The 12,248-nt window shown below is 37.8% G+C and overlaps 1 protein-coding gene across 1 annotated transcript in view; it reads right to left on the reverse strand.

Annotated features, from left to right (window-relative positions):
* NELL2 (NEL-like 2 (chicken)) overlaps positions 1-12,248 on the reverse strand; it is a 133,798-nt gene that overhangs the window by 16,065 nt on the left and 105,485 nt on the right. Inside the window, exon 15 of the mRNA XM_009072914.1 lies at positions 651-791. Coding sequence (XP_009071162.1) covers positions 651-791 — 141 coding nt within the window. The remainder of the gene's footprint in view (positions 1-650; positions 792-12,248) is intronic.

The raw sequence follows: 12,248 nt of genomic DNA on the forward strand, positions 1-12,248 counted from the left end.
TCACTCTCTTGTCCCCTGCACCTTGCCCCAGCCCGAAGTCCACTGAGCTTCCCAGCTGAAATGCATTCTTCAAATTGCAGCTTTCTACAAGCAGTTAGCCTATGCACAGGAGAAGCATCACAGTATTAACCACAGCATAGGTAAGGGTCTCAGGGATGCAAAATCATTCTTTGCAATGTGAAATATTTTTAGCATGGACTATTTCAGTGCATGAGGAAAAAAGTGGAGGAACTGAGGTCTGGATTGAGGCCCATTTCTACATATAAAGAACCTGACATATAAACAGATTACTGCAGACTGACAGATTACAGTGCATGCTGTCAGCCCACGGGACATCACTTATGCAAGGGATATGCACAGAAGCAGACGCAGAGCCAGAGAAACTGGATTTTAATCACCATGCCTGACTATACATATAATCTTAGTGAATCACAGAAATGACCACTAATATTTCACCTTATACAAACATTCATACTTTATATTCTTTTGCCTTTGTTGATGATGCTTATTTAGACTACTGTTGCTTTAGGTCAAGGTTTAACTTTCACTGATGCAGTGTCCAAGACAATACTTGGCCAACACAATCAGACACACGAGACATTCCTGCAACATAAACCATAAACACTACGCCACCTTTTTTAGACACTGACCTTCACAGGATTCTCCACTTGGTGAAAACATCCCATTGTCATGGTAGCCATCTCTGCATTCACAGTGGTACCAACCAGGCAGGTTAATGCAGTTGGCACGGCTGTCACACTGAACAAAGCCATCTGAGCATTCATCAATGTCTGTTTATTAAGAAAAAAAAAAAGAAAATTTGCACAGTGAAAATTTGCTGTATTCATCTGATGAAAGAACAATGTCTCTGGTATTTCTGGGTTTCACAGAAGTATTCTCATTACTGACACTTGAATTTGCAGAATTACTTACATAATAATTTCTATAAAAGGACTTCACCAATGGTCTTGGGTCTAACCGCAGTGGAGGTTCTGCTAATCCAATTTACTGTTAACATATTAACAACTCATTTTCTCAAAACAAGACAGGTAATCTGACATCTGTGCAAGCTGCTTACAATATGAAGAAAGGAATTAGGTCCCAGTTCAGACAATAAGATGTTATCCTTTGAGTAGTGCAGGCTGCCTGATAAAAAATTTTTTCTAGAGGTATACCAAAACATTAAATACTCATCTGGTCCTCATTTATGCTCTTGGTGATACTAATTTTGGTTAGCAGAGCTTTTCTATCTCACAGAGTTCCTGTTGACTTATACCAGCACCTCTGACTCTCACATAACTGACCGCAGCCTCCTCTCTCACCATCAAAGAAAACAGTTGGGATTCCAAACAAATGCTTACACTGTGAAGATTAAATCCTACCCATTCTACTCCTCCCGAAAATTCCTTTGGGATGTGTGTCTCTTAAAAGATCAAATTCCAGTGACTTAATTTTACACTAACTATTTATCACAGAACGGATTATTTTTTTTCACTCACTAGATCCAAAATCCACCAAAGCATGTCTTGAAAACACCTGAACTCATGGAAACAGAGAGGCAGGGAATTTTGTAGCATGTTCATTTTCATGTGACACAGTAAGCCATACTAAAGAATAGGTCCTGGAGTATGAGCGCTGTTAACAGTTAGGGAATACCAGGAACATGAAGTCAAACAGAGATAAAAATCACTTGTTCCCTATCAGATTCATTGACTTAACAATGTGTTTTACGCCAGAAATAGCACACCTACTTGAGCATCAAGCTGACTGGGAGGTGCCTACAGAACTGGCACAAAGGGAAACACAACACATGCAAACTGCCTTCAGGAAAAAAGAAGCCCTAATCCCCCTCTGCCACGAGTCTGAACAATGAATGAACACTCAATGTACTGTCCACTCTGGTGAAAGCAAGAATTCAACCTTTCTTTAAAGGCTGAGTCTTCAAAATTAAGAACTAAAGTAACAAATTAAGACTCAAACTCCTAAAGTACCTCAGCAGTTGACTGAGTATCCTCTGGGTTGCAGATATGAAGGAGAGGTGTGATGTGACCACTGAGATATATGTGAAAGATTTCAAAATTGTGCCCACAGTTCTAGTTACCTCCCATTTATGTCATCCATTATTTTCATAGAAGAAAGTGTAAACAGGTTATAGAAAATAAATTGTGAGGTGCAATAGGGTAACAAAACTCTTACCTGAGAATAATAATGTGTGCACAGATAAAGAAATACTCTAGTCTTTTATGAAATCTATTCAAACACAAACTTTAAAAACCCCCAAGACCACCTCATCCACCAAAAACACTTTGTTCCCTATTTGAAGGCAGTAAAATTATTAGCATGTGGAGGACCCTGCATAAACTACAAGGTATAGCACAGTCACCCACATTTCGTTTTGAGTGGCATTTTTCTTACATGCCAGGGGGTAGGTGCAATGTGTTCTGGGTGTTTTATTTACATGCCAAATAACATGTCCTTGGAATTTCTTTGGAATGACCACACAACCATATCCTGAGTGCACTGGTTTTTAAAAGCTTTAAAAGACAAAATTTCTTTAAAAATTTTTATTCTGACATCTCAGTCTGATTTTCTAAGAGTCTCTCTAATCAGGCATGCATGATGTACGTTATCAGGATTTATGATGATGAAAATTACTAGTACTCCTGCTGGACTATTGCAGCAAGCATTTATTTTGCTGCTTTGTGCACCACAAATTAAGTCATAAGTCTTGACTCGTTTAAAACAGAATTTTCTACTCCACTATGAATTATAAGATAATCATCTAAGTAGTCCTGCTGCAGGACTGAGAAATGCCAAACCTTTACGATCTTCCACTGCTCAGTGTGTTTCTTTCTAAATCAGTATAAACTCTGGCCTTTTTCTTCTGAGCAGCCAGGAGCCAGTGGGACCTCAGAGGTGTTTGAGAGATCAGAGGAAGATCAATGAAAATTATGTTACAGTAGTGAGAAAAGGTTGGCTTACAGTCTGTCTTATCTACTGCTATTCGTTCACATACCCACAGATTACTTAAGAAAAAGGAAAGGAAAAGAAGAAAGGTCTGCAGTCTAGAAGTTCCTTTACCACTGGGGAATATGCCACCTGGCAGAACAGAAGTGACTGTGCTAAGTGCTTGGGATTACCTGGTCAGTACAAGGTAACTTGGGGTTGGCCAAAGCTACAAGCCCCAGAGAAGCAATGAAGCATGTAAGCAGAAAGAGAAGAGCTGTTGTTCAGACTTGATATGAACCTTCATACCGGATACTCAATAACATGCATTAAGACACTGGATGGCATATATATTTCTTCTCTGGGAAAATGGAATGTATGATGATAAGCTGGTTTCATTTTATTTAGGTCAGAGTAATAGATATGAATTAAAGAAAGCCTGTGTTGCTCCCTTCAGTACAATTTATTTGTGAATCTGTAAGCCTTATAATTTTAAGCGCAGTATCACAGGCACAGGCAGAATGCATTTCCACGAACTCCCTGATTTTTCAGGAAAAACAAGCTGTGAATGTCACATAAGTATTGGTAAACTGACAACAAAAGAGGCTTTTCTATATTTATTTGCAAACTAGCTGACAAACCAGTATCACAAGAAATATTACTTGGAATGAAATGCTTTTACAGATATCAATAAACAAAGAAATACATTCTTCTGCTGTTGTTATGGCTACATACAAAGTGGACTGGAGAAAGCCTACCATCCCAGGTGTGCATGGAAGCATGCTGCTGGTCTTGAAGAACTGTCTTATGCTTTACAGATTGCTTTCCATTGCATTGGTGATACAAAGCAAGTAAAATAGCAAAGCATCTTATAGCAAAACCTTTCAGGGCAAAACATTTTATAGTGAAAGCATTTTATCAGGATGTTCTTTAGAATGGCTTATGCCAGCATATCTGTAAACCTAAGTCAGCATACTTGTAGGATTGCTTAAGCTGATAATAGACGTAAATGGTAAAATTCAAGGAGAACCAGAAGATAAAAGGATGACAAACCGGGTGGACAATAAGATAAGAGGAAGATAAACTGGAAGCTACCAGTTCTGAGGACTAGCAGCAGGAAAACAGGACTACAGAACATGTGTTAAACCCAAAGGTAAAAAGTTCAACCTGACAAAGACTACCAGCCTTCCTCCTGAAGACCTCCCAGTAACCACTGGAAGCTGTTGGACCAGCACCAAGTGGGAGGAGACAAAGGAGGAGAATATTATAATGATTTCCAAAAACTCATTATAATGATATACACCCATTCCTGGAAATAATGAATACGTATGAGCATTTAGTGTATATAAACCATGAAGTTTTTACTCCTGGTCACACAAGTTTGGTGGAGTGATCCCCCTTGTGCCCAGCACTGAATAAACAAACACCTGCTACTCAGAGATACAAGTCTGTGAGTAGTTCTTTTTCAGGTTTTCTTGGTACCATTGGAACCATTGCTGCATCAATGCTGAATAATGTATTACCCCTTACAGGACTTTGCAGCAAACAAAAGAAATCCAAAACAATTTTCCTCACCACTAACTTTTTAGGTAAGTAATATCTTACAGCATGTGTCAGTGGGTTTCAGAATACAGAAGTTCCTTATGCACAGAATTTTGTTCTAAACTTCGCTGCTAATGCTGCTCATTAATTCTAGCAGAGCCTTTCTCTGTAATGGGACAAAATATGACTGTCACAACCCTGTGGAACAAGAAAATGCAGCAGAAATAGTGTCTTGTGGAGCCAAAGCACCGATTTCATTGAAAATTTTCTTGATATTTGGATAAAAGGATTTCTATTTTCAAATGGACATAGCATGGCTCAGGAAGTGCTGCAAGAATCTACAACTGAATTATCTTATTAGTAGGGGAAAAGCAGATAGAAATAATTTTCCACTGTCCTATGGTGAAACCTTCTCTGATGAATCATCTTGCAGCTGCTCAGTCAGAGGTGTGAGCTGACAAAAGAAGAAAAACTGATTGAAGTTTTGCTTGGCCAGTGGCTATGGTATATCAGTGGGCTATATGGAACATTAACAGCACTAATGAAGTCCTGTTTGATGCTGTACTAGAAAGACATGAAAAATGAATATTACTCTGTAGAAGGAAGTTATCAAAAGGATTTGTATTTCCACTTATGAAAAAAATTAAACAAAATGTTTAAGTACAGGAAAAGGAAGGATGTATATTTTTCAGCAGCAGCTGATGACACTTTTAAGCAGAACAAAACAGACAATTTATTCTGAGTATGCAAGTTCTGGTCTTTGCCTATAAAGTGATGTGGAAGAGTGAGAGGAGAATAATTTTTAAAAAAATAAAAGAAACATCCACATCTTCCATATGAAGTAAAATAGTCTTATGTGTGATGAGCTAGAGCAAATGGTCTCATCCTGGTCCTGCTCCAATTTATGGCAGAACTTCCATTGACTATCATGGAAGGTGCATTTTCTCTATTTTTCTCTTTCCTTTTCCAATAAAGAGGACAACTGCATACACCAAATCTGCCTCCCCACTGATGTAAGTGTGCGGGTTTGGAACAGAAGTCACTGGAAGTAACCTTCACCCCAAGCTGCAGAGTAGCTACACAGCTGTACTGCAGCACTTCAGCACTGCTGCTCTGGCTCTGCTTCCACCCTATGGCATTGGCACAGCAGAAGATCTCTGATTTTGGCTCTTGAAACACTGGCTGGAGAGCACACCTCCCTCCCGTGAGACTGGTGAGCCCACAAAACACCAGGAACATGTGAACCCTCTCTACCCTATGTAATTAATCTACATACTCATGGCAATACTGTACATACTATTGCCACAAAACAGTGTAACAAATTATTACACACTTATGTTGCACATGATTTGCTTTTCAAATACTCAGGTTTTCTCCTACACATTTTTTTAAACTGAAACCAGTCAGACTGCTTATTTCCATATTTTGTTAGCCATTTTTCAACTGAAACTTTTTTTTTTTGACTGGAGCCCCACTCCCCTTGACATGAATAAAACTTGTTCTCCCAAATCACCTTCTTTATACCTCAGAATCACTCAATTCCTTAACTGTGGCAACAGGTTTACCTCTTATTCCCTTTCCTCTTGGGAACACTGAGAAAACTCTGCTCCCTAAAGAGCAAAATAAGATCATCAGAAAATTATCTACTGGTACAGTAAGAAAAAAAGAAAACTAGCTGTCTGATGAATATTATTAGAGAATTTCTGTATAATAAGAGCTTTTGAAGATTGAAAGTGGTATAAAATTGCCAATCTGAAAGATAGCAGTGCTCTTTCATCCAGCAATAGGACCAAACTCCCTAATGTGGTCAAGCTGCACTCAACAAAGAACTATGGTGTGGGGGAAGGGAGGGGTGTTTCTCCCATTTTACATTACCCACTTCAAGACTTAAATATTTAATCACCAAATCCTCCTCTTAGAAAAGCCTTCAAGCCACCATCAAACACAAAGTTACAGAGACACAGAGCACAACATAGTCCAAAATCTTTTCTTTCATAAACTGCTTTATCCCAGACAATAGAAATCGAAGTCCTTCTTGTTTGTCAAGAAGTCAAAACCACAGATTGGCTGTGAATACTTAGAATTTAGTTATCTTCACACTGGAAGTTTTTCTGGGACAGTATAATACATGGCACTTAGCTAAGACTGCCAGTTAATAGGGACTCCCAATTGCAATAATCTGTCCCACTGCTAATTGGGTTTTATCACTGGAGAAAATTATAAAGATTAATGAGCAGCCAACATCTTCCATAATGTTCAGTCACTACTGACTCAGGCTAAATTGGAGATATCCTTTCAAAGGCAATGGCTTTTCCAGCCTAATGCTAACCTCCATAGCCACACGCATTACAGCCCCATATAAAGTATAAATAAAGTGCAAACAGCTGAAAAAAAAAGTTTCAGAAACAGATTACTGAAGAAGTGGTTTAGGAGACTATGAAGCTGTTTAAAAAGATAAATCTTCAATGTATTTTTTTCATGAGTACATTTGGAACAGTCAGACTCTGACATGCCTTTGCATATGTCAATACATTTTCAAGGATGCTATGTCTGGCTTGGATATAAAAGACCATGTTTCAACTACTCAGACTTCTGCTCAGATAACAGAATATCCAGTAGGATTAAGATGATGTCTGGGTTATCTAATTTTAGTAAATACGTATGTAAGGAGGAAAGAGCCTTATCCAGTAAGTTCATGCAAGTTCATTGTACTGCACAAAGAATTTGCTATCATAAAAATTTTCTGGAGTAGCTTTGAAAAGGGTTCAAATCTCTTACAGCAAGTTCTAGAGTCCCATCTCTCACATTTAAGAACTGAAAAGTGTTTGTGTTGGTTTTCATGTGACAGTGGATTTCTAATATGATGATACTTGAGAAGATCCTGCTGTTCAATCAGACCTTTGATTTGAGATCTTATGTGAAAAACAAGTCCCAGTGGAGAAATGTAAGAGCCTGAAACTAGTTCAATATACTGGAGCTATCTTTTTGTTAAAACGAAGTATCAGCTTTTGGGAATTCCATCTCACTACATTCCCATATACCTCATGCACATAAATATCATACAGAGGAATAAACCCCCCAAGAATATGGAAACTAAGACTGCTGACAAAATCCAGGAAAATAGCAGTTATGCCAGAAAACAAAAGTTGTTTAAATATATTTTGCAAAGTCTGATCAGCTCCTTTTTTATAACACTGCTGCTGACTCCAAAAGGAACTTTCTTTTTGGTCAATAAAAGTCCTAGAGCCTGACTTTGTTTATAATCTCACTCTGATTTGTTCAGCTTCCTGTACCTCTTCAAGGAAATGATGTCATATCGTGAGTACTAGGACATGCTTTTCACTGTATGAGTTCTCACATCACAGTCTTCACTAAACCACAGAATATTCTTGATCTTATCTGTGATTTCATCCCAACATTTTATCCACTTACAAGTTTAAATCATGAAGGGTAAGATTGTAACGGGCCTGTGGGGCACAGTAAAGAGAGGAGTCTCCCACAATTTTATCCTACCATAGCATAGCTCCATAAGCAAAAGAACTCTCTCACACTACAAATACTCATCACCACAGTACTAGAAACATCAGTTATCTCAGATACAGCAGTCAGAGATGAGCAAAGACCATGGCCCTTCCTTTCCCTGCTCCCCTGGACAGTGAATTAGGCCCATTTTTGAAAAAAAACAAAAGCATTTTTAATGTCTTTGGATTTGCTGCTTCTATCTCGACACCTTCCAGATCTGGTAGAACTTCTGGCTGGGTCACTTTAAAACCATAATCTGGCTCAAGGGCAAGAAACTAGAGCTGGGATTATAAATGTCAAGTTAAAAATTGCTTCAACAGGTTGAGTCAGTGCTGCAGATGTGCTCTTCACAAAAGACTTTCAACTGTCATGTTGCATGAAAAAATAACTACTGGTATAACAGGTCTTTTTTTCTTTTGATTTGTCTTTCTTTTTTTGTCCTTTTTTTTTTCTAGCTTTTTTAATCCTAGCAAGATCATGATTACATTTTTTCAAGTGCCCTGTCCATGGAAAACTAATTTAGTTACATTAATGAAAAGGAAGCAAAATGTGACTGAGGATGTAATATGGAATTATAGTTCATTAATTCTTCAAGTATGCAATTTTCCAGACTCCTGATCCCCCATTGATTTCTGCACACCCCTGTAGGTCCTGCTAAATGCCAGCAAAAAGAAATTCAATTGTGTTGGTATTTCATGTGTGGCAGTGGCGGCGCTCCAAAATTTGATAGAAATGTTATGAAAGGGAATTTTCCACTGATTGCTTCATGATGTGGCCTTGCTAACAATTCTTTGCTGTCAAAAATTGATCAATCACAGACCACACCAATAACTGAAAGTATTACAGTCTCTCATTACACACCCAATATCATCCAAGGAAGTGGTATTTGTAACAACTGAAATTCAGAACACCTAATTAGTCTTGATGAACTAGGTGCATCCAGGAATATTGTGAAATAAAAGAATTTTTTTCAGCAATATTGTGTGCCAATCCTCACCAGAAAGACAAATGGAGAGATATTGGGCCTCTACTTGTTGAAAAAAAAAGTGGTTTTGCATTCACTTTGTTCATCATTCCCAACACAGCACATATTAACTCTAACACATGCTACTGTTTCCTCATTAGCCCTATCTCGAAAAAGAAAAGTACTTGTTTTCTTTAAGATAGCAAAAGCACTTTTATACCTGGAAACACACTGGCATACCCATTTTAGATACCTACTAGCATCTGAAAGTTACACAGCTCCGTTTGCACATTAGAAATAGGACTAATACACTTGTGCTAGCCACTAAAGATGGGTAAGAGTATCTGAGTTCTAAACAAAAAAGAACTAATTTGTCTGAAAAGAAAAGAGCCAGTTTGGTCAGATGTTACTCTTTTGCAATGGGTGTGAAGAAAGGCTTTACTTGCACAGTGCACTGACGAAAGATGTTTCCTCGTGTGAGGAATCCAGTCAGTCATAACCATACACATACAACCCAATGATGCAACCAGCACATTCTCAGCTTTGTTTGGGTTCAGTTTTGCAAAAGGTTGTTTCAGATCAGGTCTAGTAAGAATTACATTAACTTTCCAAGTATTTAGTTCAGAGGCAATTTAAGGAAAACAAAGAAAAGAGCCCACAAAGCAACTCAAAGTTTTGGCTAGGAATTCTTTTGGTACCCTGATTTGATCTTGGTCTCCTCCTGCTATAGTCCTCTACTCTTTGGTCAGGATATTGCACATACTATACATGTGCTAAAGTTTAAAACATTCTTACCAACATTTTCTTACCAGTGCCTTCTTACCATGACTCTCAGTCCATACATCAGTGACCACTAATTTGCATTGCTAGTCCTGAACTGCCAAATCATGTAGAGATTGTACAAAATTGTTGAAGCACAGAAAAGGAAAAAGCCAACACTATTCCTCTGCTTGTGCTATAAACATATCATTGGCATATATCTGCAGAGACTGCAGACTCCCTCATGTTGACAGCAAAAGGAAAGGCTCCACAGGGATATGGGGCAATGATTGGCAGTGTTATACATTTTAATTCCACTAATAGTTGAATGGCTCATAATTCATGAGAGAGCTTACAGTGAGTGATGAAGGTCATCCCTGTCTCCTTTATATAACAGAAGGAAATTCTATTATAATGCTGCCCAGCTGCACTATTCATATTCTATTTATAGCCCACTGCATTTTAAGAACATAGCTGAAGTTTTAGTTTTTATGTTTAATAAAGGACTTTTTCTCCCATAGCAAATAATAGCTAAGTAGTGGGTCCATTTTGTGCATTTTGATGTTTTTTACAAAATAAAAATGAAAAAAATCCTGTCTCCTCAAAGCTCTTTTGTAGAGTTCTCTCTTCTCTGGTTTCTCTTTTTTTTTCTTCTTTTAAGCTGCTACATATAGGACTGTAGTGATGCAACAAGCTAAAGAAAGATATAAAGAGAAAAAGATAACTACTAGAATGTGACTCTTCAGCAAAGGAAAAATCTTTTGTTATTCAAAACTGATGAGACTGAGGAGGAAAGAAATTATATGCACCCAAGAAACTGTGTCAGGCAAGGAAAATGAGGGGAGAAAAAGACAAAAAAAGATGAAGCAGCAAAGCATCTTAAGCTATAAAACTGAAAGGATGATGTAAGTAGGGTTCATGCCTAAACCCAGAATGCGCATGAAGCTCAATACAAGAATTTTTTGCTTAAATTCTGTCAAGTATTTACTTTAGGAATAATTATAAGTAAAAATGCAAAACAACACAAAGCAAGTTTCATTGCTCATTTTTGAGCTTATTTTTCATATCTAAGAAAAATTCAGGTGATAACAGGGAGAGTGACCTCCCTTTCAAACACTGTAACCAAGCAAAAAGCATCTCATCTGCAGAACCCTGACTTGCCTCTTGGCTTGCTGTAGATTTCATTTGTTTACTCTAACAGACAACTTTTATACCTTTTTCTCCTATATAATGAGAAAGGCATTTTAGAATATGTCCTTTTTGAAAGTCAAAGGACTTTTTTAGGTTTTACAAACTAGCTGTGCTTCCCACTCAGAAAATATGCTGTAAGCCCCACCACGTTGTCTCTCAGCTATTGGCATATTTGAAAAGAGTGGCAAGGGTAGCAGTAATGAGATGACCCATAATCTTATCTGGACTTTGTTACTGCTTTCTTATGCAAACCTCGTCATCTACCCCACTTTCCTCATGTGGCTTGATTTTCACATCTGTAAAATGGGGAGAAAGTGCTTCTACCATCTCTCCTTTCTTGCGCATAAACAACTCTGGGTGAAACAAATTTAAGTAACAGTGCTGATTTGGTAAATACCACATGTGATGATGCCAAGGATTAGTTTGGAGAACAGTAACACAATGGGAAATAGGAACTACAAAAGACACCAACATATTTTGGGGAGAGGTGAGAGGAAGAATATTGAGCTGTAGAGATGGATGCTGCACCCCTTGCATTTTCATCCCTGACTACTTTATTTGGTAGCACAGGCATTCTATGACTCAAGTCTTGCATTATTTGTTTTTTTGTAAAAATAGAAGTCCCTGTACAGTTCTGCCCTCTAAGGATGTTTAATTTTTATGCACACTTGAAAGACTGGTTGGACATAGCACAAGCACATGCAATTAACTTCATATTGTTACATATTTTCAGGGAAAATATTTGGAGAAAGGGAAGAGCAGGAAACTGTTTTGTACACCAGCATGACAAACTTCAGAATCTCACTTACAAACAGCTTATCTATATCATATATGCCATGTTTGCAACCCATCCATTGGCTGCATATGTCTGTTTTTCTGTAGCCTTAATTAACACTTCAAGCATTGTTAAAACAGAGCATTCCTTGCAGGAAAGGCTTGTTCTCCAGGGCTTAGCTGGACACATCTCTACCACAGTTTCTGAGACTGCCAATCGTGTTTTCTTTTTCTGTTTTGAACTTCTTTGTCATAGTAATTATGAACACTTGTCTTTTACTGAACCACAGTTAGCCAAAGTTTGCTGAAATTATTAAATATAATAACAATTCAAACAATAATAATTCTTTGCTAGATTTTTATTGGTATTGTGGAATATGCAGTATTATTTTTCCTGCTCAGCAACAGTCCTTTCTGAATCTAAACTTATTCTCGGACTGTAAACATCACATGCTCAAGGTTCCTATTGTTATTTATGACTAAAAGCTTTCAAATCTGTCAATTTTTTCCCTAAGGAAAATAACCCCTCATGCAGAGGTGCTTGCAGAAG

The sequence above is a fragment of the Acanthisitta chloris genome, unplaced genomic scaffold, assembly GCF_000695815.1.
Source record: "Acanthisitta chloris isolate BGI_N310 unplaced genomic scaffold, ASM69581v1 scaffold2044, whole genome shotgun sequence".
In the NCBI taxonomy this organism is placed as follows: Eukaryota; Metazoa; Chordata; class Aves; order Passeriformes; family Acanthisittidae; genus Acanthisitta; species Acanthisitta chloris.